Source organism: Acanthaster planci, linkage group LG01, assembly GCF_054643075.1.
Source record: "Acanthaster planci isolate LZ-2023a linkage group LG01, COTS_SCS, whole genome shotgun sequence".
Taxonomy (NCBI): domain Eukaryota; kingdom Metazoa; phylum Echinodermata; class Asteroidea; order Valvatida; family Acanthasteridae; genus Acanthaster; species Acanthaster planci.
In genome coordinates, this window is record NC_141777.1 from 31,676,280 (window position 1) to 31,700,574 (window position 24,295).

Sequence of the window (24,295 nt, forward strand, 5' to 3'; positions counted from 1 at the left end):
TATCCCTGGCGGGACTTGAACCCGCAGTCTTCGGTTTAGGAGACCGACGCCTTCTCCATTAGGCCACAGGGACTTGACTGGTAAGTTACTTTTACTATGCGCCACCTAACACAAAAGATGCATTATTACTTTCGTGATTTCATCCCCACAAACTTCTAGTAATCTAGTAATCAAAAGAAATAAAATGGGAGATATTTTGAGAAGGGAAGGAATGAGACACATATTTCTACAAGGATAAAACTAACAGAAATTGAGGGAAATGTGCATTGATATAAAAAAATAATGACGAACATCTACAAAAGTAAGCAGACTTTACTTAATTTTGGTACAAAATGTTGACATCGTTTTTATTTAGCTTAATCTAGAAAAGTAAAAGGTAAAGTAAAGTAAAAACTGCCAGACTAACTATTTTTCAGTTTATGGAGCTGGGGAAGTACCCCGTATAGGGCCTACCCCCCCCTTTCACTTATGCCTTTGTTGGACCATGGAGGTGAACGCGATCATTGCTGCACGAGGCACCCGATCGCTCTCCGCCATAGGTTGATCCTGCATTGAAAAAACTTGTCTTTCTTTTTTTAAAACAATCTTTCACAACCACGGACTATAAAGAAAAGGCAATTACGCGAGGGGTGGAATTATCGACAAACTGTGCGATAAGATCGATACAAGAGTACCGATACCGCCCAACATTTTTAATATAATATTATTGAACAATCGATTACTGCAGGCCATTAATCTCTGCTCTGGGGGCGCTGATAGGGGGCGCTGTAATTCAGCTGTCAGGTGCAGGTGATATATCTCTATCAATATCAGTGAACATCTGGTGGCCGGCGCACTGCTCGTGGTGGTCGTGAGCTTTAATGCACGGATCTGTTTCAGAATTTAAGTTTTCCTGATGAGACTACCGCTCATTAACATAAATGGCACTAGGGACCGTAAAAGACGACTTCAGCTGGTTCTGCGGTGTTCTCAAACTACCGACAAATGTCTCTCTTGACGATCCCGACGACGGTAGGAATAACGTTGAGGGGCATGAGGACGACAACGGCCCCTGGCTGTGCGTTGTCAGCGCAGTGGGGACAGCACTACACTCGGTGTTTCTTCTACTTTTTGTCGTTTTGCTTGTCATCTTTACCTGTCGTTTGAATGCTCAGTCCAGTCGAACAAGCAACCCACAACGATGTCCAGGAAACGTGCTTCGGTGGTTAATCTTAGCATTTCTCTTATTTATCCTTTCCTGTGCGATCGGAGAGGGTGTCTTGACCGATTCGACTCGGCCTCAAGTATTCCCGACCCAGCCGTACCTATACTTGCCCAGCCTGTGCGCCTTGCTCGCAACTTCCACCGCAGCAGTTTACTACAACTCAATGGAGAGATGGCGGAAGTTCCATATGTCTCTCCTGTCTATTTTTTATTGGATTACGTGCTTCGCCATTCAGGCTGCAACATTGTGGTGTCTGATTCAGCTCGGTCACGGAAGTGTTGAAGTTTTGCGATTTGACTTGAGTTTGTGCTTACTTGCTGCCTACGTTGTTTTCATCATTCTTGATCTACTTGTACTGAAAACATTGGTGTGTATGCTCAAGTAGTTGAAATTTGATGAGTTTTTTGTGTTGGCAGTCCGGGGTTAATTTGTTTGTTTCAGTTTACATATACTAGTATTGCAAGTAGACAATGCCGAGGCTGGAGGCAGATCCAGGGGGCCACTCAGGGTCGTTCCCTTCCCCCAAAAAGTTTGCGCTCTCTAGAAAAGCTTTGACAGTGCACTACCAAAGTGGAGGGCGGATCCAGTATCTTCAAAGGGGGGGTGCAAATTTGGAGGGTCAAATGCCAGCGTGCAGTGCGTAGCCGAAAGTCATGATGTACATGTAGCACAGCCAATTTAAAATCCATTGTCGTGCAGGCAGTTGAGAGGGGTGGCAACTTGGTGTGCCTCCTAAATCTGCCATTGAAAGTAACATAACTATGAGGCAGGCATGTGCCCCCCTCCCCTTGGGGTGTCCATACCGCACAGTTCTGGGGGTGAGGTATCCATAGACAATTCTGTGGTCCTCATTTCAGACCAAATCTTATTTTGGGCTTTAACCGAAGAAAATGATTTTTTATGTTGCCAACCCTGTCTGGAATTTTCCACCAAGAAAAAGATGATAATTTTAAGACTGTGCAGGAAAAGCAAGTAATGTTTTTCCGATCATTTTCCTGACAGATTGACCCTCCTCCAAGGTCAGTAAAATAGATGAGAACCATAGAATTAGCTATGGATGCCCTCATGTACAGTTGTGCCCCTAAGATATTTCACCCTTACCCTGCCGCCATGACTGCACTGTGTCCTAAGTAAAAACACTCAGTCATACTTTTTGTGAGCCAGAGTATATTTCTGTACATGGATATGCTGGGCCCCTTGTTTACAAAATGGAAATGTTTTTGTATCAGTTGCGACCTACATGTATATATTTAATTGAAACGGGCCACTTGTTTGGTGAAGTTCCATCCAAACATATTGTTCTGCCCCTTGGTTTTTCCCCAGTTGGGATGCAGTGGTTTTCATTACATTCTAGGTCAAGTGTAATAAACTTCACCCTTCCAAATTTGGTTGTATTGTCGTTGTTGAGCATTCAGGTTAAGTGTTTGTTACACCAGGCAGATAACAATAGGGTCCAAAGTGTACATTTTAACCCATAGCGCTCTATAAAGTGTACAAGTGTTGTGTCTGTTCATTTGCTCACGTGCAGAACATTTTTAAGATATGGTTTCATCATGTTTGGTTTATTATGGGGCAAACTAGGATCAGCTAAGAATTTTAAAGTTCTAATCTCAAAAAAAATTTGAGCCCCTTTTCATTGTTAGAACAGTGACTGTGAAAGAATGCAGTTTTGACAGTTTTCTGTTGCTTTCATGTTGCACATGTAATATTTTTGGGTTGACCAAATCTGAATCGATTTAGAATGCTTCATAAAAAGTGTCTAATGATTGCTATAGGATAAATCTGATGTAGTCATTATTCCATAGAACTTATAAAGTTATTCAAAATTCAAATAACCTTAAGCCTGAGGCTACAATTTCCAACAGTTTTCAAAGTGAGACGCTCATTCGTGGTGACAAGATAAAGTGGGTAAACTGCCCATTGTGCCCAAAGTCTACGTGGCCCCTGAGTTCCACACAGGATCCAACAGTGACATTGTTCACTGGGGCTATAGTAAAACTCCATTGAGCTGAGAATTGGCAGTTTTGCTGTCCTTGGTTGTTATCCCCATTAGGATAAGATACGGTCCAGCAGATCTGTGCATCTGTTGCATTTTGTTGTGTTGGGCAAGGTTAGGCTTTATGCCATGGTAGAAATCTATTTAAACTGTAATCTAATTTGGGCCAAAACATTTACAAGTTGGTGATTGGAGCAGTATTACGTGTAGCTTGTTAACAACATTGTAATTGGGACAAACTAAATCATCTGCCTCTGCTGCTGAAAATGCAACCTTCTCTGGTTGAATTAGGCAAAATCCGTCTGCATTTAAACAGTTAAAGTGGCAGACTTTGCATTAGATTCTGTCCTCACCCAGAATAGTTTGTCCTTGTTCAATTTGCCTTTCCTTTACTTTCAGGTGCCTTGCAGAAATCTATCCTACCGCCCAACACCTACCTCAGACTCCATTCCAGGTGACCTGTACTACGTCCACGATGACGTCAGTGTGCTGTCTCAAGTCACCCTTGGATGGTTGACCAAATTCCTCCGTCTCGGAAACAAACGGTCTCTGGAACGCAAAGATCTTGGCTCACTGCCAGAAAGACATACTTCACAGGAAAACTTCAAACGGTTCAAAGAGGTTTTTCTAAAGGAAAAGGTAAATGCTTGAAAATGAAGTAACAGGTTTAATTCGTAATCAGTTGAGTGGGTTTAGAGTTATTGAATTTTTGCGTACATGTAAATGATGCACATTTCTTTGAAATAAACAATCGTTACTAATGTATTTTTGCTCACATGAATGTACATTTATTTAATCTTTCCAGGCAAATGCTCTCAAAAATAACCAAAAAGTGTCCTTGTTTCGGGTGTTTGGTCACTTTTGTGGCATCCGACTGCTAGCGGTGGGCCTCTTGAAGGTTGTTTCGGTGTTTGTGAAGTTTGTCACCCCTGCAGCAATTAGAGGTATTGTACTGTACGCTGCGGCTCAGAAGTATCGGGATGACGGCATTGTTGAGGTACATGTAAGTAGTGTAAGAGGAATCACAATGTAGAAAGTAACAAAGAATCAAGAAATAAATGAAGTGAGATAAAAATAAAAAGGGCGGATAAGTTCACAATGATATTATTTTGGGGGAAAGGGCATGCATATAAGTGCCTTGGACAGAGTTATTTAAACTGAATCGCGGCTGACTGTTCCAAGGCACTAGATGTACATTTGGGAAAGGGTATTCCTCTCTCAAAATAGTTTCAATGATGCAGGTGCCTTCTTTTCCTTGACCTCACAGAGGTAGTGCAGGGCAGCCATCTTTCCGGTAACTGCCTTTGTTTTTTTACGGAGGAAGAGCACAAAAGGTCTTTTCATGTGTATCCTTGTGGAACAAAGGCTTTTACTGGAGAAATGGCTGCCATGCACCACCTTTAGACTGGTCTACTTACTGCCGTGCGTATATCTGTCCTTGTTATTCGTCTCTATTCAGAAACACTGTGAGATTGTATTATTACTGTTCGGTTTTAGGAGGACCAGCATTTCATCACAGTCAGCGAGTTCCTCTCAAATGGCTACATCCTCCTCTTCATTCTCTTTGTCGCCAAATTAACCCTCGTCTTCTGTACCCGCTCGGTCCAGTACTTTCTGACAGTACAAGCCATACACACAAAGATAGCCCTCCAGGTATGTGGCCATTTGGTTTTCTCTCTGCATCTCATGATCAGTCATCATCTTCAGTGGGCTGGCAACCACTAGTGACCACCTGGCAACATGAGGGATGACAACGCGATCACAACTTCTAGAATTTTTACTAGTTGCTTGCCTTTTTTTTCATGCCAGACACTGCTACGGTGCCTTCCATTTATAGTCTGACTTGCCTAGGTATGAGGATGTGCAAGCACGGAGTACAATGCTGTGCTACATTCACCTTAATGTTTGAGTTAGTACCGTACATGTACCCTCAGGGAGAATAGTTCATTGACAATTGATTCGGCTACCATGGTAAAATGACACAGAATAAGTAAGGTTGATGCCACACCAGAGGTCATGGGGACATCAATCTGGTTCTTTTCTGATCCTATGTCAACAGATCAGCGAGAATTAATTAAGCCGTTTTCCATCCACCATCTCGCTCCCTCCATTGGCAATTCATGCAGGAATTTGTACATGTTGTCCTATTTGGGTAGTTGGTTGTAGGTTTTTCTCCTCTTCAAGCAGCACTCTCTTCCTTCAACTGCTTGATGGTAGTTTTCTTGGCAGAAAAAAACAACAAAAATTTCACATAGCATTGAGCCCAAGATTCTTTTGATGCAAGGTACCTCACGGGGCAACCATCTTGCTTTTCTACCATTCAAAGCAATGTATTACACCAAACTGAGGCTGGAAGGAAAAATAGTCTGTTCCCTTTTACCAATATGTAAAGATGTATTGCTACTGCCAGTGGATCTGCCGGGAACAAGACAAACATGGCAGCATAATGATAAAGGTCTCTGTTGGCAGAAGATCCCCTCCCCCTTTGTGGTGTGTAATTTGTTCTCAGCTTCTCATAAATTCTCTTGTGATATACAGTCGAGGGATGTGTTTGTAAACTTGTGCACAAATCCTTTGGGAGTCCTCTGGGGGAAAAAATTAAGTGTAAGGGTTGGTACTAGTGATGGGTCGTTATGCTGTGCATCCACCAACAGGGCATGGTGTATGACAAATCCCTGTGCCTGGCACTGAATGGAGGTGGCTCCAGTAATGGCATCACAGCAGGCAAGCTGGTCAACTACATGTCCACCGACCCTTCCAACCTCCAGCAGATGTTTATGGAGTTTCACTCGATATGGATCACAACGCTATCGGTACTCTTCGGCATGCATAAACCAATGTCTCTGTATTTGTAAATACTCACTGTTAGGCTTTTTTCAATCCTCCATTAGCACGGCAGGCCTGACTACAAGGAGCCTCTTTCAAGTAGCAGCTGATCATAAAAATGCTCATCAGCACAGGCAGTACATGCTGAGAAAAAAACAGGTTACCAACTAAAATGTCATTTGAAGTACAGTGTTTGTCACTGGCGCTCTTCTCTTTATTGCTTGGCATATATGTGAATTCACTGAACAGTTTCAGCAACTGGTTCAAAATGACTGATACACTCTCCATGCATTAATGCACACCAGTGTGCTTTCACAATTTGCCTTGTCTTGGCTGTTGTGATAGTAGGCGCCATGGTAGCATTTAGTTCCAACATGGGAGTCAACTTTTGCAGACTCTCATGTTTTGAAATACAGATCTCTTTTTAACCGTCCAAACTAGTTTGACAGAAATGAATCAGTTTAATATCCGCTTTTTGAAAACACAGATGCATGACCTTTTTCAACATGGCAATATTACATAGCAACATAGTTTTTTGCTCATGTGGCAGTAAAACGAAGATTTTTGTCTCATGTTTTGTCAGCCTCATAGACAATGCATTGGGCTTATCGCTAGTGCCATACGTGCCCCATGTCTTTAGTACCCATAGTCTGTGCTTGAATTTGTGATACAAACAAATCCTGGCAGATTTCCTTGACCAACATTCTGTTTGTGTTTTGTTCTAAGATACTCATCAACATAGTGCTTCTGTATCTCCTCCTTGGGTTCTCCGCTCTCATTGGTGCTGCCTCCCTCTTCCTGATGATGCCTCTTACCACCCTTGCTGGCAGGGGCATATCTAAATTCCAGAAGAAAGCACTGGTAAGGTTGTTTCTGTGAGCAGTGCTGTGGTTTTAATGATTCATCAAGTTGACCCTCGTTGGCTGGCAGATTCAACTTTTGTTGATTTTGATGAGGCTTCTTTTTTTACTTGTGTTAAAGGCATTAGTTCCATGTTACTACCCTGCAGTGCTAATTTGGTATGTTACTCAAGAGTTTATCCTGCTTTGAAAAGATACTTGGTTCGAGTTCACAAAGTTTGAGCAGAAAATTGGGTAAAAGCTTAAATCCACAGCAAAACTCAACGAAGAAACTATTACATGAATAAGCAATTCAAATTGTTTACTACTTACCTGCCCTATGAAATTGACTTAAATTTATAAATTTGGGGGGGTGAGACCATAGCTATTAGCTTGTTTCTTGTTAACCTCAAGTTTCTGATAGAATTCCATTTTTGATAGAATTTAAAGGGTAAGAGCTCTGCCATTTACATGCCTATTTTGTTGGATAGCATGTTTTATTAGTGTTGTTTGTTCATACTCTCCATTTTAAGAGACATGGACAAATAACCTGTCAATCTTTTGCAGCTTTTTTCAGACAGTCGACTGAAATATTGTAAAGAGCTGTTGGTGGCCATGAGGCTGGTCAAGATGTACGGGTGGGAAGATGTCTTCCGTCAGACCATTGAGTCTGTCCGGAAGCAAGAGCTGCTGGCTAATCTCTTCAGATATGTGTTCTTTGCCGTGTCAAGTAAGTGGGAAATTCCATGCCTGTGATACCTGTGCAGGTCAGCATTATGCCCAAGAGTGGATTGCTGCATTTATTTAAAAGCACATGTGGGTGTATTAAAGAATTTATTATTACAGTAGATGCCTGTTATAGCGCTCCCTGATATAACCTTCTCACCGATGTAATGCTCTATTTTCATATCCCCAACTGTACATCCATTCACTGTGTACATTGTTATGTGGTTATAGCGCTCCCATTTACAGTGCTTTTCTAGATATAACGCTCAAGATTTTCGGCCCCGAGAACCATATACAGCATGTGAAATGATTCCGGTTACAGCGCTCTTTACCTTGGAAAATCAGATTCTTTGAAAATCAACGTACCCGTATATGAAACTGCATCGCAAGGCCGCTGCGCCGCGATCGGCAGGCCATCTAGGACACCAGTTGTTTAGCGATTACACAGAGTGCAGACATGCACCGGGCCGTCCATGCAGTGTGACTGCGCACACGTGCTCACACAGTGCAGATATGCACTGGGCCGTCCATGCAGTGTGACCGCGTGCACGTGCTCACCACGGTGAGCCACTGCTGCGTGGCTTTGCAGTGGCAACATCGTAGTGATTATTTTCCCACTTTTTATTTAGTCCCATGTTGTAGTTTGGGACATGAATAATCAACACTGAGTTACTATAAGTAGTATTTTGTTAGCTAAAGGTTTCTTTTTACTGATAAATAAAATCAGCTGCTTAAACTGTACGTGTATCTTTGTGTCACAAATCTTGTCTTTTCGCCGATTGTATTCAACGTGACATGTCGGGTCTTTGTTCACTTCGGTTTTCTGATAACATATCACTTTCTGCAGTCTCATGGTTATTGGGAAAAGGCAGCGATTGGACTGTCCATGAATGGGTACACAGTAGCAGTTAGGATGTCGCTGTGGGTTTAGATGCAGTGTGCGTGCCGTGATGCAGCGTGCACGAGGTCCCATGGCGGTTTTTAAAGAGATTTGGTTTTTTTTGTTATCGGCGTCACAAAAAGGTTGAGATAAACAGATACAAGGAATATACTCTGAAAGTTACGGTACATACATCAGCCAATGCATGTAAACAAAATTCACATACATGACGTACATGTACAGGTAGATACATGAATCTATACATTTACATAGCAGTACACATGTTGGGCGTCCATCCAGTCGGTTATAGCGCTGTGCGGCTATAACATTCGTTGCACGTCCATCCAGTCGGTCATAGCACTGTGCGGCCATAACGTTCAATTCTGTTAGGTCCCCTTGAGAGCGCTCTAACGGGAATCTACTGTATTATTATTATTATTAATCATTTCTGGTAATGACATCAAGGATTCCTCAAAAGTGCCCATGGCACTGTAGCTCACAAGCCTGAAGAAACCTGTAGAGAGGAGACAATGAGAAGCAGTTACAGTTTTAGAGGTGGGAGGAAAACCCTAGAGGAATATTCTGGGTAAAACCCACATAATCAAGTAGGGACTGAAAACCCAGTTCCACATGTGGACTTCATTTCACAAAGACTTTTGCCTTTTAGAGAAAGAAAGAGGTCTTCTTGGTTCATATGGAGAGAGAATTTGAGGTTTGAAAGAAATTTTAGAAGAGGAGTTTTTTTCTAATTTTGCATTAAAAATAGTTGTATGATCAGAATTGGAGCCAAAGCAAGCCAGAGACCTGGAATTGTGAAGGTTATAATGTTTCTACTGTGTCCATGAGGTACCACGATCAATTTTGATGCTTGATCAAAGAAACTAACTGAAGCAGGAGTTATAGAGGATGCAAGCTCCAGAAATACCAGACTGGCACTCTGACAGATGAGCTGTCTGGACCGACATACACTGTTGGTCTTTATTCTGTTGGTCTTTGTCTTGGGATCTTTATTTGCCCCAACACTCCTACGTAGATGCCACAAGAAGATTTCTGAAGATTTTGCAACTGTGACTTTACCATTCAAAACTGAAGTGCAAAGAATGAACCATGTGCCATTGGTTACCTGCTACATGTAAGTGGACGATTTGATAGGATCCAGAAAAGGTTAAAGCAAAAGGACCGAGGGAGTTTGGGGTTATTGCTACACAAGACAATCAGGTAGAACATGTGCCACATGAGAAAGCATTTATTTTCACTGATGAGAGGCATGTCAAATTCTTCTGTTTTACCATTGTCCTCTTTGTTTTTCCACCCAACGTTTGTTTTCCAACAGCCACGATAGCATCGGGAGGCCCCATCTTGATAACCTTGATTGTAAGTGTGCATTTGTGTTACATTATCGTTTGCATATATTTAACGAGGGTGTGTGCATCCTTTGCCTGCGTAGCAAAGTGCAACACATCAGTTTTGCTGCATGAGCAAAGCTGTTTTGTATGAACTCCATGCACAAAACCCAACTATGGCTAAGAAGAAAGACTGCGGAAACACGAGTAGCCAAGTGAAGACCCTGGTCAGGTGCACATCATGCCATACGCAGGGGACAGGAGTTTGACTCCTATCCACAGTCCATTTAAAAGTTGCATTGTTCACGGTTTCTCACACGTTGCAAGAATGTAACAGTTATATCATAACAGTTTTGCACAAATCCAGGACATGGTATTTTCTGTTCACCTGTCTGGTCGTACTGGATGTTTGAATTTCATGTTCTCTTCGCGTTAAGAATGGTGTAATATTGTGTCAGTCAGTGCTTGTTAAATAATGGCTTATTAGAGAAATCACACATCTAGAGACTTAACAGCTCAATTGAAGTTTTTTTCCGTGTTATGGTTTTTCTCCTTCCAGTCATTTGGGACCTACACCCTCCTGTCTGGCGAGGCTCTGACTCCAGAGGTGGCTCTACCCGCCCTGTCTCTTTTCTTCATCTTGGAGAATTCCCTCTTCTACTTCCCGTTTTACATCTCGTACATGGTTACCGGTGTTGTGAGCACTCACAGGCTGCAGGCCTTTCTGATGAGTGCAGAGGTCGAGGGGTCATCCAACAGAACTAGCCACACTAGCAGCAATGACGCCCATAATGTGAGTTTTTATTTACAGGTTGTATCTCCCAACTCAGATGGCCTGGAGATTTTGGATACTTTTTCCGTCTTGTGTATAAGATTTGAAACTGGTGGAAGCTTCGGAGGAGATTTTCAACATGGCCATTGCTGAAATTTGTAATTCAGGTAGCAATCACAATTCATTTACAAAAAGAAATTGAAGATAGCGATATTTTATGTCCGTCTGTTCAATAGGTGAATATGTCATTAGTAAACACGGATGTGGATAGTTTAAAAAAACAGTACATGTATTTTTTTTTTCATTTGGGCTGCTATTTTTTTATTGGAGTTGATGTATACATAGCTTGTAGTTTTGTATTTCCAGCATGATTTTGAAGTCAGTTTCAAACCAGTCATGAATTCTTCATTATCGGGGAATGATGGAGAGCCTCCTAGCAGAAGCAATGGAAGCTCAGATGGATTGGAACTACAAACACTGCATCAAGATAAGAATAGTGATCCTGACTCCGAACGTTTGCCATCAGGAACAGCAGTGAAGGTAAGTAAAGTGCGACTCGCAGGTTGGAAAGTGAAATCTTTATGGGTAAGCAAAGTGTCAGTAGCAGGTTGGACGGTGAAGTCTTTATGGGTATTAAAGTGAAGTGTCAGTAGCAGGTTAGACGGTGAAATCTTTATGGGTAAGCGAAGTTTCAGTAGCAGGTTGGACGGGAAATCTTTATGGGTATTAAAGTGAAGTGTCAGTAGTAGGTTGGACGGTGAAATCTTGATGGGTATTAAAGTGAAGTGTCAGTAGCAGGTTGGACGGTGAAATCTTTATGGGTAAGCGAAGTTTCAGTAGCAGGTTGGACGGGAAATCTTTATGGGTATTAAAGTGAAGTGTCAGTAGTAGGTTGGACGGTGAAATCTTTATGGGTATTAAAGTGAAGTGTCAGTAGCAGGTTGGATGGTGAAATCTTGATGGGTATTAAAGTGAAGTGTCAGTAGTAGGTTGGACGGGAAATCTTGATGGGTATTAAAGTGAAGTGTTAGTAGTAGGTTGGACGGTGAAATCTTGATGGGTATTAAAGTGAAGTGTCAGTAGCAGGTTGGATGGTGAAATCTTGATGGGTATTAAAGTGAAGTGTCAGTAGCAGGTTGGACGTTGAAATCTTGATGGGTATTAAAGTGAAGTGTCAGTAGCAGGTTGGACGTTGAAATCTTTATGGGTATTAAAGTGAAGTGTCAGTAGCAGGTTGGACGGTGAAATCTTGATGGGTATTAAAGTGAAGTGTCAGTAGCAGGTTGGACGGTGAAATCTTCATGCTTAAGAGAGACAAAGCACATAGGGAAACCTGACATGCTTGAAGACAGAAAACAGTTATATTCACTTAAAGTTGGTTTTCAATCAATGAGTATTTCCCTTTTAGTGCATCTGTTTTTTATTTTGCGGGGTCCTTTAATTGATGGATAACCCATTGAAGTGATTAATGCTGGTATTGAAGAATGGTCTGTTACTTCGCATGGGGCTTGACACCCCTTGAAGGTTGAAGTGACTCAGAATGTTGACATTGGTTTCTCTGCACAATAGAAGATTTGGGAAGGTTTCTTTCAAGATTTACCTTGGCAATGGGGGTTCACATTAGGCAACTGGGAATATTTTCATGTTCATATTTCAACACCACTTTTAGCAGCATGTTTTCTCTCTTCTTATAAATGATAATCTCTTTGCCCATTCATGTCAGTGATAGCTGATAATTATAAAAGATACCACCTGATTCAGCGAGTTATCTGCCTATACCCTTTATGGATGATATACCGTCTGGCACATGTAAAGTGGAGGGGATCAATTTGAAATAGTTGGTTTGACCTTCTAGCATTTTCATTTTTCAGATTGAGTGTGGCAACTTCTCGTGGAACTCTGGGTCTGAGGCCGTGCTTCATGACATCAGCGTCACTATTCCCAGGGGTGGGTGTCTCTCAGCACGATTGCTGCCATGTGTCACAACACCAAGCTCTCTCACCATCATGCATGAAAAAACCATGACTAGTGTGAAATTTGCTCCGTGGAAGGCGGTTAGTGGGATAGACCACAGTGTTCTCACTGGGCATTTGAAGAAAGTGATGGACAAAATATGGAAACCACCACTTTCATGCCCTGTTCACATCTTGAAAGTACATGTACGGAGGCAATCAATGATGTGCATGTAGTTGAGTCCACTACAAGGGCAATCACGTCCTTTCACTGTTCCAGGCCCAAATAGCACGAGCAATGACAAAGAAATGCTTTTGTCACAGTTTATTCAAAGAGCTTGTGACTTGATTGAGACTAGCTTCTTATGATGGACATGACTACTAATGTCTACACTGTAATGAAATGTACAAACCAATTGGGTTTTGAAGTCTGCGACTCAAAATCAGCCTCAGTGTTAAACTTGTGCTCATCACCAACAGTATGCAAGTTATAATGTTTTACATGCATTGTGTCATTTTAGCTTTTCGTATTGAGTTTTGCCATTCACTGACATCTGAGAGCTTTCCAAGAACCTGTAAAAGTTGCTCTTGAATGGATCTTACACCCACAGACTGCCAGCTATTGCTTAAGTCATTGCGGCTTGACCACAATTGGCAACTAGAAATGGAGTTTGCCTGATGGGAGGGACGACTTCTGCCCATTCCTCATCGCAGTGGTTTTGTTTGACCCTCCTCATATGATCTATTTCAGGGAAACTGACTGTCATCATCGGTTGTGTGGGCAGTGGCAAGTCAGCCCTTCTCAGTGCCATACTGGGCGAGATGACCACACTGAGTGGCCATGTTCACCTAGCAGACAGGTAACAGCTTAACCTTCAAAATGCGAGCCTTACTAGATCAGTTTTGTTTGATCATGTTCATACGTAGTTTCAATGAGTAGAACGTTGGACTGAAACAGAAGGATAGCTGTCTTGTGGTTAAGTCCAACACAAGCAAATCATAAGTCAGGTGGCAACATAAAATTAAAAAAGGATTGCCTTTGTCACAGTTTATTTGAATATGCTTTTAAGTTCATATGTGTATTATATTCAATAATATTAGATGTCTTTAAATTTTGAATTAGTTTTTAATTATATTTCTGTTAAGTGCCTTGAGCATCATCCTTTGATTGGGTGCTGTACAAGAATCTATTAATATCATTATTACTATTATTTATCATTAACTTTGGAGTTGATGACTTGTGAATGCCTTGAGATGGTTTGTGATAGATTTAGCTACGAGACAAGCTCCCATTGGATCATTCATTGCCCTGCCAGGGGAAATTTTGGTTTATATTTATCTTGCAATGTTTGCTGGAGACCCAGTAGCGATGCAACCCCTGTCAGTCTCTCAATTTTCTTCTTTTTTTTTTTTTAAATTCTCTTCAGTGATGTAGCTTACACAGCGCAGAAGCCATGGATTATCAATGCTTCTGTCAGAGACAATATCACCTTAGGTTGTGACATGGATGATGCAAGGTAGGCTGAACATTTACTTGCCATCGTCTCATCCCAACAATGCCAACAAAATCAAATTTCTGTTCATTCAAGAGGTTGCTCATTTGGGCAACTTTGAGTTGGGAAAGCAAAAAGTGCCTGGCCTTAGTAATTGTCAAATTTTTAAAGTTTGTGCTTTCCTATGGTGCTCAGTAGAACATAGACCCCCAATGACATCATAGGAAAGCACCATGTCAACAAAGTGTGACATCATTAATACAGAGGCCTGTTAACCCTTTGACGAATTTTTTTCCGAAAGCCGACTCCAAGAATTTCAGCCTCGCTTGGCCACGAAGGCCAACTGCCAAACCACAAATTCTCGGTTTGTGGCCCTGCGTGCTCTGCACGCTTTGATTTACACAGTGAAAAGGCTCATTGTTCAGTGGCATGCGGCTCTACTCACGCTTCCACATTCCGGTTGGATCTTTTCAAAGTGGGGACTGTTGTGAAGCTGGTGATTATGATGTAAATTCAGTCGTTTCATTTCTGGGCTACACACAAAGGCCAATCACCATATATACAAGAGCCAGGGTCTGCCTTCTTTCACCGTGTTCACTCAAGCGTGGGCCGAGAATAATAGCTGAAAAGTGGGCTGAGGATCTCAATTTTTACGGCGGCTCTTACCGTCCCCCGGCGCGAAGGGGTTAAGGTTGCAGTGAACACACATTGTCCAGCACCACATGCTCAGTCACTTATTTCATCTAGAGGCATACAATCCTGGTCCCATGGGGTGAAGTGTTAGCTGAATGATGTCAGTTTCTGCCTTCTGTTGCCTGTCAGATACCAAGAGGTCATTAAGGCCTGTGCTCTGCAGACGGATCTGGAGCAATTTCCAGCTGGCGACCAGACCGAGATTGGCGAAAAGGGAATCAACATCAGCGGCGGGCAGAAACAGAGGATCAGCCTGGCGAGGGCATTGTATTCGGACAAAACCACCGTCATTATGGTGATGAGCCAATTTGTTTCAATAACAAAGGCAAGGTTTTTCGGGAACGAAGCATGCGTGTGAGTCTGTGTAGGGCAGGGCTCATTGGGCAAACCTCAAATATAGGTTGCAAGAATCTGCACGTTTGCCTGTAGAAACTGGCTAACCACCAAGCCTGCAGTGTCAGATGGGCTTGGTGGTTAGCCAGTTCTGATTTTGGTCAAAGCAAAGGTGTCCTGATGTTTCTTTCCAACAGGATGACCCACTGTCTGCTCTGGATGCTCACGTATGTCGCCATGTTGTGCAACAGGGCATTGTGGGATTGCTATCAAATGAAGAAAGAACAGCCATCTTGGTGACCAACCACCTCTTTTTGACGGAGCTAGCTGACCATGTAAGAAGACAAACGCAATCGTGTGTTCCAGTTCAGTGCCAGAAAATATTATTTCACGCCAAACAGCATGACTTCCTCATGCTTGTTGATCTATTCTGTGTCATTTTCATTGGGTGTTGCAACCAGCACTAACTTCAGTACACAGAGTAAAGTAAAACACAAAACCTAAAATGTATGAATTCACACGTTTATTTGTTACTTAATCCCCTACTGCAGGTTATTGTCATGATGAATGGTAGAGTTGAACTACAAGGGACTCCAGATGAGATTGGTGCAGAAGAGTATCATGGTAGCCGATCATGGCCACAGTTACTCCAGCAGACTTCCGACAGGCCGGACCAAGCAGATGCCCTGGTGTGGTCACCTGAGGATGAACCGTTAGCGGTGGATCAGTCCAATAGCACCACAAATGACAAGAAACAGAGTAAGTTACTGACCAGTACATTTTTTCCCGCCTTGTTTTCCTACTCAAGCCTCGTCCTGTCACTGTCCTGTGGTATATGACACTATAAATGCTAAGGGTTTGTTGCATATTCAAGTTAAAATTGATTGTGTCAGCTGTTCATGGTTTACATGAAAGGCTAGACTTTTTGTGGATGTTAATAATGAACATGAAGAATGCTGAACAAAGAAATTATGAAAGGGGACAGGTGATCCTTAATTCTCTCTTCAGTTGGAATAAAATGAAAGGAGTCACTGAAAGTTATAGTGACATCATCAGAGGCCATCCTAAAGAGGGTGAGTGGAACTTTATTGTGCACCATGCAGCTGGTCGTGCATGAACTGGTTCATGGTCATGTTGAACTGACTACACAACAGTGCCCTCTACTATCCTTACGCATGGCCAATAGACCTTAATCAGATACTCAGGCCCTCTGAAATCATATAATCTGCTCCATGTGGATATGAGAGATGGCATGCTTTTACACAGCAAAGCTGGTTGTTGGGTGGGAACTCACCACGTGCCTGTGTACAGGCTTAGGTAAACGGATGGGATGTGGTGAGCACGCACGACCAATTCATGTTGGAATCATTGACATCTGTTGTCTGTACATGTGTGCCGGCCACCCAGATGATGCCTCTTCATTGCCAGTGAAAGGTTGCTTCAAGTCAGGTCAGTTATCACTTGTGAGTTGCGCTCTGGAACCTGAAATGAAACCCCTTAAGCACTCATGTCTCAATCAACAAACCTGATGTTTCAGATACAAGTAGCCATGAGAAGATGGCCCTGTCTGGCCGACTGGTCAAGGAAGAAGAGCGTAAGTACGGCAGCGTGTCATACAGGGTCTACCTGTACCTGATCCGAGTGACTGGCTGGCCCCTGCTGGCTTGGATTGTGGGCCTCTTTGTCTTCAACAGTTGCGTAGTGGGGAGAGCATTCAAGTTGGCTGAATGGAGCGAGGCTGGTGTGACGAATGCCAATGTAAGCCGAAGTGTCTGCTCTTTGAAAGGTTTATAAGTAACCGTGTCGTTGCATTGCAACATGATGCTTGAGAATAACTGTAAAACTGTTGATATTTTCTCCTGTGCTTTTGATTGCAACCCCAGGTATGTGCATTGGTTATAATGCAGCATGCGATGTTCTTGAGTTGTGTCACAAACTCAGAGCCATATCTTTAAACAACTTGACGTTACTTGTGTATTGTCAAAGTTATGTTTCATTTTGTTGCATCGTGCCACCCATTTATATTTGCCGCCACTTATGAAACAGTCTAGTATTTTACATTGGGTTTGGGGTAGCAAAATAATATGTGGTTTTGCAGTGATGTGGCATTTGTAAGAAATGTAGTGTGGCCATTTTGGGAATCCATGGTACAAAGCCAGGAATTTACAGCTTGCCCTTTATTTGTTTGTGTTCAGGCCAGTGCTGAGACAGATTATTACATCATGAGTTATGCGGCCTTGTCTGGTGCCTGTGTGACAGTTTACACAATTTCTGATGTTGCTCGCACTGTTGCAGCATACTATGGGACCCGAAACCTCTTCAAAAACCTTCTGAACAATGTCACACACCTTCCGTTGAGGTAAAAATGTCGAACTGGATCCCCCAAAAATGTTACAATGAAAATTCAAATATGCAGGAATTGGCAGGAAACCATGTATAGACTCTTCAGGGTCTGCAACAGATATTAATTTTGGCTGTGATCTTGATTTTAAAAACAAATATAGCTGACAATTCCAGAAAATGTCACTGTTCAAGGATTAATTCGAAGTATTTACTCTTGGAGCTCTTCTGTTGATTGCACATTTTGAAACTTCTACATGTTTGACAATATTTGTTTCTGTTCACGTGTGTTTCTGTAATGTGCTTTGTTCCTACATTTGCAGGTTTTTTGATACCACTCCAACTGGACGAATCCTCAACCGTTTTTCAAGTGATACAAACAGCATAGACCAAGTATGTATATCTAACACACCAGAACCGTCTCATTGTCTTTGTAGTAGACCTGCTCTCTGAAACACTAGACATTCTTTTGCAATTTCACTGCCATGACCTCATCTCCTAATATTGATCCAGCGCCAAAGATCTTTGATCATTATTTGTTGGAGTAAGGCATTTCTTGTGACCATTTACTTTTCTCATCCACAGTACCTGTTTCAAAATTTGGACGCAGTTTTGTTCAACATAGTTGAAGGACTGTTCATTTTGATCTTGGATTCCATTGTTGCGCCAGCATATCTGATAGCCGCTGTGCCTTTAGCCGTTGTCAACTTCCTCTTGGTCCGTTTCTTTCTGGCTTCCTCAAGGTGAAGAATCCACACTCTTGGTTCCTACTTCATCCTTGTGTGATCACTTGCTTCAGGCTTAATCTTGGTCACTTTAGTTGATAAGTGTAGCCGTCAGATTGATTTTGAACTCTGCCTAGCCAGCGCTCAGTGCTGTACTCATTCCTACCTGTGCTTGCCAGGCCAATGACTCATTCCTGTGACCATCTCGTCAGGCAACAAAGTATGTATGTCCCTGACCGATTGTCCAACTGGCTCTCGCTAAGACAGAATAACCATCTTGACGTATTTACTTTGCACTTCCTGAGACAATGAATAGGAAAGGTTTTTATCGCCATTTGGGGAGAATTTTCACAATAATGATTTATTTGCTTTAAGTTTACATATGCATAGGTGTATTTGTTTGTTTATTAGAGAGATCAAACGATTGGACAGCATATCAAGATCCCCAATACTAGCATATTTCACCCAGACGTTGGACGGTCTTCCAACAATTAGGGCCTATGGGTAAGTATAGGCCACTTTAACAGGGCTTCTCATTGCAAACTTATTGGTATACCTCGGGAGAGTAACACAGATCTGCTTGTAGACCTGTGATTCTTTAGTTTTAGGAGGAAAAATTTTTTTCATACCTAAATAAGTCTTTTGCGAGTTAAATTTGAATAAAATCTGGTACACTGTGTTGTCTTATTACACATAAACATAACAATTTGAATACCCCAAGCTAAAGACACCGTTGCTATACCGCGTCATTTGGGGCAAGCTTTTGCATAGCAACCACCATCTCTGGAATGGACTGGTCTCTTTGTGCCCTTCTTATCCATTGAAAACAGTGTATTGATGGAGGGTGTGCCTCAAGTAACTAAGCAAAAACTTGCCCAAATCAAGAGGTATAGTAGCAGTGTCTTTAGTATGGAGAATTCAAATTGTTATGTTCATGTGAATTTAAGGAACTTGGTGTACCAGATTTTATTCTAATGTAGCTTGCAGAAGGCTAATTCAGTAAGCTGTCTTAGTTCAGTTTGACATTGATAATACTACGCATTTAGGATTAGTTTACCTACAAAAGTTTCATAATTAGCTCTGAGAAATGTATGGGAGGACGTGTTTCTTAATATAGTTTGTCACGGAATTGTCAATTTATAATGGATGGACCAATCTGAAGCACACGATCATTGTGTGTGTGTTTTTTTTTTCTTTCAAAGCTATCAAAAACACTTTCTAGGTAGTTTTCTCTCCAAGGTCAATGAGAATTGCACTGCATACCTGTACCTACAGACTAGTAACCTGTGGCTCAACATCAGGCTGGTAAGGAAATTTGTGTTTCTCTTTAACTAGATTCGTTTATTTTCCATGTATGTGAGGGACACCCAATTTTGGGGGCATCAGTTTATTACAGACTTTTGTCTTTGCAGAATTTCAACAGTATAATTTACCTAAATTAAGATAGTTTTCTCAGTTTCTCAGATTTTACTCTTTGCACAAATTCAAAATGAGTATGTCCACTTGTTCTTTTATTGGTAGGATATTTTGGCAGCATTCATGGTCCCCGCAGCTGGTTTGGCAGCTTTACTGGCATTGTCCTTTGGGAACCTCTCAACTAGTCTAGTCGGTCTGGCCATTGCGATCGCTTCAAGGGTAAGAGGATTTCCGTTAGCTGTTAAGACAACCTTTTCTTCTACATGCTAACAGTAACTTGATTTCTGTGGCACTCCAAGTTTTGAGTTCAGTTCTCCTTAAGACATCTTAAAAATTTCTGCAGGTACTTCCGAAAATGTAGTGATGTGCTCGAAACTAATATCATGAGCTCTTCCAAGAAGAACTTTAAAAGAGCACTCATCTGTCGTGATTTCAAGCAAGCTGCATGCATACATTAACGACTATAATAATTGGCCTGGGAAATTTATCCAAGCCCACCATTTGTTTTTTTCAAGAAAGCTAAAGACATGGGAAGAATGAGAGCTGAACTCACAGAGAACCTTAACCTCTGACACTAGTGTTGAAGTACTTATACTCGGTACTCGTACTCAGGTACTACTCAAGTACCATCCTTAGAGTACTTGTACTCGAATGTCAAAGTACCCATACTCAAATTGATGATACTTGTGCTCACGCAGCAAAATGCTTAAACTCGACACATTGAAAATATACTCAATCATCAGGCTACTCCTACTCGAATAGCAGTACTCAGTAAAACTTATTGAAATTGACTTAATACCACGGTCTCACTGCTCTTTTTGATACTTTTAAATGATTGTGGAAAAAACATCTTCCTCTGCAGACAAAAGTCACGTTCAAATGGGCTTCCAGAGCTATGGCTAAATCTATTATCTGTGCTTGCTTCTCTGCATATTTCCAGTGGAGTAAAGACTTAGATCTATTTCTTAACAGAGCCGTGTGCAGCTAAAGTAATGCTTGCCTTAAGAAGCCAATTATCCATATTGACCCAACCACCTGAAAAGCCAAGGTGTTCCTGAAAATGGTCATTTGATTAACTTGGGTGATCGGAGGAAGGATATACCACTAGTGTGTTCCTAGACTTGTTCCATGACCTCAGAATTCCAATCATTTGGAGAGAATTTATACAAGACCCGTATGTTGGGCCTGCTAGAGAAACATTGGCCTTGGATTTGTCAGGTCAGGGCCCAGTTAAACCTTGACGATGTAGCCAGCATATACCGACGTATGAAAAATTTGTTGAATATGCTGGCGTACGTCAAATAAGTTATGGGTAAGTTTTGTATAAGTTAATAGCAATACAAGTTCTCGTACTTGTCTCATACTCTGGAACATAAGTACTCGTACTCAAAGATCTAGTTTGTACTTGCATTCTCTTGTACTTGAATCGCACTTGGTGATCTAGGTACTCAGCAGTACTCCGTTCTCAGTAAAAAAGAACTCAACTACAACACTGTTACTTACATCATAACTATTCCATGAATCTTTGCTTTCAAATATTCCTGTGCCACATTGATTATTCCAACAATATAGCAAGTAAAGACTCACCTTGAAATTAACAGTACCACTAATATAGTTTTCATTTCTAAAAGTCGCCGCAGTCAATGAGTTAGGATAGTGCCATTATCTTCACAGTTCTCACATACTGGCTTCTGGCATGCATCATGCATGCAGTGTTATCATATGTCAGGAAAGAGGAATACTTTTGTTATTGTAAAACACCTTTTGTTGGTTCCTTGTTCTTGTTACTTGGTAGCATGTGGTTCACGAATATAGGCTAGTTCTTTGCACCAACATGAAATGGATGTGCACCAAGACAGTTCCAGAGACTAGTGCCCAATCAGGTGCTAATACACAAACATTTTGACAAGCCACAGCGCCCTCATAGGGCAAGAATAGCAAACAGCAACTCAAAACTAAAACCAGGGAAACTAAAAATGGGGTTCCATTCACTTTAGTTACGTGTTGAATTACTTGTTAGTTGCATGGTTGACTTAAAACATTTCAGTTATAAAAACCCTGAAAAGTTTCTTTTTAGATAGAGGTGTGTTAGAAACACATGAACTAACAGAAATTGGTCACATGTGCATGCCCGTGCTCCCCTTTGGTCTGTGAGTGACCATAAGAGTCTTATTTTCTGAGGCGGAAGATCAAAGCATAGATATATGCGCCCTAGATGTACAATAGATCTCAGAGCGGGGTCATATGTGTAGGATGGGAAAGATGTATACAGTGAAATTCAGGTCAAACTGAAATCACCGAACTGGTATTTAGTTAAAGTCTGACAAATTGGAACTGTTTTGAGGACAAATCTTTTGCAACCTTATAAGAGGCATTTATCACTTGATTCACTGAAAACAGATGCATTCAGTGAAGAAACTGGAATTGAACACTTGGTTTGTCCTGCAGGGTTCTGCTTTGTTAAGCTACATTGCAAGATTCTATGGAGAGCTGGAGATTCGAATGAATGCCGTCGAGAGAATTGAGCATTACACGTGTCTTCCAACTGAGAAATATCATGGTGAGTTTTGTGTTTCCTTCATTGCTTGAGGCAAAGGCAAAACTAGTTGAGTGTACTGTGACCAATCGGGTCAATTGGCCCTTTCATTTGTACTTCGACCCTGGGCAGCAGATAGTCGCTGTTTATCAAAACTCCTTGACACTGAAGGCTCATGTCCAAGGCTATTGTCGCATGATTGCATTCTTGTGTTTTGGCTTATCAGCTGATGGTCATCAAGTACGTAATACTTGATCAGGAATCACTCCCAAAGCATCCCTCATACGAAAACTGCTGCTCAGGCTTGCGATACTGCTGTGTTCATGAACATGGCCATTCAGCTCAACAAAAGGCAAAAAAGAAATGGTCTGTCAATACCCTTGGCAATAAGGAACTTCAGTGTTATAGTTAATGAACACAGAAAAATTTTTCCATTTAAGTGAGGAAATGGTTGTCACTATTACTTCCAATGCTCCTACCCAGCGCAGTTTATATAAAGCTCCAGGGAAAATAAGTCTTTTTATTGCTCATCTTATCTCTTCTGATTGAACCAAGCGATTTGTTTTTCTTCCTGTGTAAAATAGTTGATAGTTGAATGTTACTGTAATGAACCCAATTCCAGGCTGCATTTAAATACAACTCCTCTATTTTTGGTGCCGCGGCATATTTTGCGTTCCCTTATGAATTAAGCTCCCAGTCAGTTCTGTTGCTCTGTCTTTATCTTCTCAGGAATAGTTCCAGCTGATAATTGGCCAGCTAGTGGAGGGATACAATTCAACCACGTGTCAGCTCGTTACGACATCACCTTGCAGCCAGTTCTCAACCAAATTGATCTCCATATTGAACCGGGCCAAAAGGTAATCCAGTTAAAAGTAGCTAATTTTCCTCTTTTTATGGGGGGGGGTGTTATGGGACATCCCCCCCCCTCATTGTGTTACCTAGGATTCTGTTTATGAACTGGCAGGCTAGGAGGCTAAAATGAGGCTGTTTGGCCATTGGAGAGTTGCATGGTTATGGACCGAGTTGACCGGCACCCTCACAGATTCCTTCCAGCGTCGCCTGACCATGTGCTCAGTCAAGAACAAAGAGACTTCAACTTTCCTTCAAGTTTAAAACACTAGTACAGAGAGAAGTCAATTCTCAATCAAAACTAATCAATCAGAACTGAGATTCCTGTACATGTACCTTTCAATTCAGCAAGTATGAGTAACAGGAAAATTAGATGGAACATACGTGTAAAGAATGACAGCAATCAGACTGTGGTTGAGCTTGGTGTAGGGTCAACATTCTGCCCTCCTCAAAGTCTGGAGATAGAATGGCCCCAGAACAAAGGCTCCCACACCAACCTTCCAGTGCCTGACAGGAAGTTGCATCATCCTTTACTTGAAAGTCTGTGGTTGTTTCCTGTTTAGAGAAAGCTTACACATAAATCAGTGGTTAATATGTGGCACCAAATAAACAGCCGCGAGGACACAAAAAAAGTAAGGGTGTGCCTGTAGAACCTTGGGCCACAACAAAAAGGGAAGGGGGCCCTATATCTTACGTGGGTCCTCTACAATGTGATTGAAACTCCTTGCCTGAATGTAACCATTCCCCTTCTTATGATTTACTTCACTATAATCAAATGTCAGGTGATTCTCTCTTATTCGGAGATTGCTTACTTCTCCCTTTTCATTCTTGTAGCCTTTGCCCAGAGTTGCCTGTAACCTTTCAATTGATGTATTTCACACATGAAATGCATGTACTTACGCATGCACATAAAACGTTAAGCAAACCTATACCATCACCCAGTGCTCTGAATACTTGGACGTAGATGGTGTCTGCTATTTAAAGAGCTCAAACTAAACACAAATATGCATTCTGAACTGAGATTTATGCATTTTATGAACAACGCTAGCCCACCAAGTGTGGCTTTCCGAGTCTCGTCAAGTTAGAAACGTTTTGGGCATTTTTTGGTTCAGATCGGCATCTGTGGCAGGACTGGGAGCGGCAAGTCCTCACTGACCCTAGCTCTGCTTCAGCTGATTGACACACATGAAGGTAAAAAGTAACAGCTCTTGTTGGTATAATTTCTAGGAAGTGTGACCACTGCAAAGCCTCAGAAGTAAAAAAAAAAAGATCAAAGAAACTGCAGTATGGAGCTTTTTAACGCAGCACCACAGCCTTACTTTCTGCCAGCCAGTGTTTGGTCAGCTGTGGCTGGCCGTCAGTACAAAGTCAA

General features: G+C 41.7%; 1 protein-coding gene and 1 non-coding gene across 5 annotated transcripts in view; one reads left to right on the forward strand and one right to left on the reverse strand.

The window, feature by feature from the left end:
• Trnar-ccu (transfer RNA arginine (anticodon CCU)) lies at positions 1-73 on the reverse strand. The gene has a single exon. It is a non-coding gene; the product is annotated as a tRNA-Arg (tRNA).
• Positions 74-803: 730 nt separating this feature from the next.
• Positions 804-24,295, forward strand: part of LOC110976763 (ATP-binding cassette sub-family C member 9-like) — a 30,127-nt gene continuing 6,635 nt past the window's right edge. The window contains exons 1-27 of one of the 4 annotated variants that reach the window (XM_087136295.1): positions 804-1,571; positions 3,600-3,839; positions 4,006-4,203; positions 4,698-4,853; positions 5,855-6,013; positions 6,753-6,887; positions 7,433-7,595; positions 9,805-9,845; positions 10,374-10,607; positions 10,953-11,148; positions 11,385-11,407; positions 12,458-12,533; positions 13,290-13,398; positions 13,966-14,055; positions 14,854-15,019; positions 15,255-15,392; positions 15,609-15,816; positions 16,595-16,815; positions 17,253-17,416; positions 17,721-17,790; positions 17,983-18,140; positions 18,534-18,626; positions 19,325-19,427; positions 19,644-19,757; positions 21,987-22,098; positions 22,804-22,931; positions 24,036-24,114. In XM_087136295.1, coding sequence (XP_086992421.1) covers positions 921-1,571; positions 3,600-3,839; positions 4,006-4,203; positions 4,698-4,853; positions 5,855-6,013; positions 6,753-6,887; positions 7,433-7,595; positions 9,805-9,845; positions 10,374-10,607; positions 10,953-11,148; positions 11,385-11,407; positions 12,458-12,533; positions 13,290-13,398; positions 13,966-14,055; positions 14,854-15,019; positions 15,255-15,392; positions 15,609-15,816; positions 16,595-16,815; positions 17,253-17,416; positions 17,721-17,790; positions 17,983-18,140; positions 18,534-18,626; positions 19,325-19,427; positions 19,644-19,757; positions 21,987-22,098; positions 22,804-22,931; positions 24,036-24,114 — 4,225 coding nt within the window. In that variant the 5' untranslated portion in view covers positions 804-920. The remainder of the gene's footprint in view (positions 1,572-3,599; positions 3,840-4,005; positions 4,204-4,697; positions 4,854-5,854; positions 6,014-6,752; positions 6,888-7,432; positions 7,596-9,804; positions 9,846-10,373; positions 10,608-10,952; positions 11,149-11,384; positions 11,408-12,457; positions 12,534-13,289; positions 13,399-13,965; positions 14,056-14,853; positions 15,020-15,254; positions 15,393-15,608; positions 15,817-16,594; positions 16,816-17,252; positions 17,417-17,720; positions 17,791-17,982; positions 18,141-18,533; positions 18,627-19,324; positions 19,428-19,643; positions 19,758-21,986; positions 22,099-22,803; positions 22,932-24,035; positions 24,115-24,295) is intronic. The other 3 variants (XM_087136297.1, XM_087136301.1, XM_087136308.1) reach the window with 3 other exon arrangements.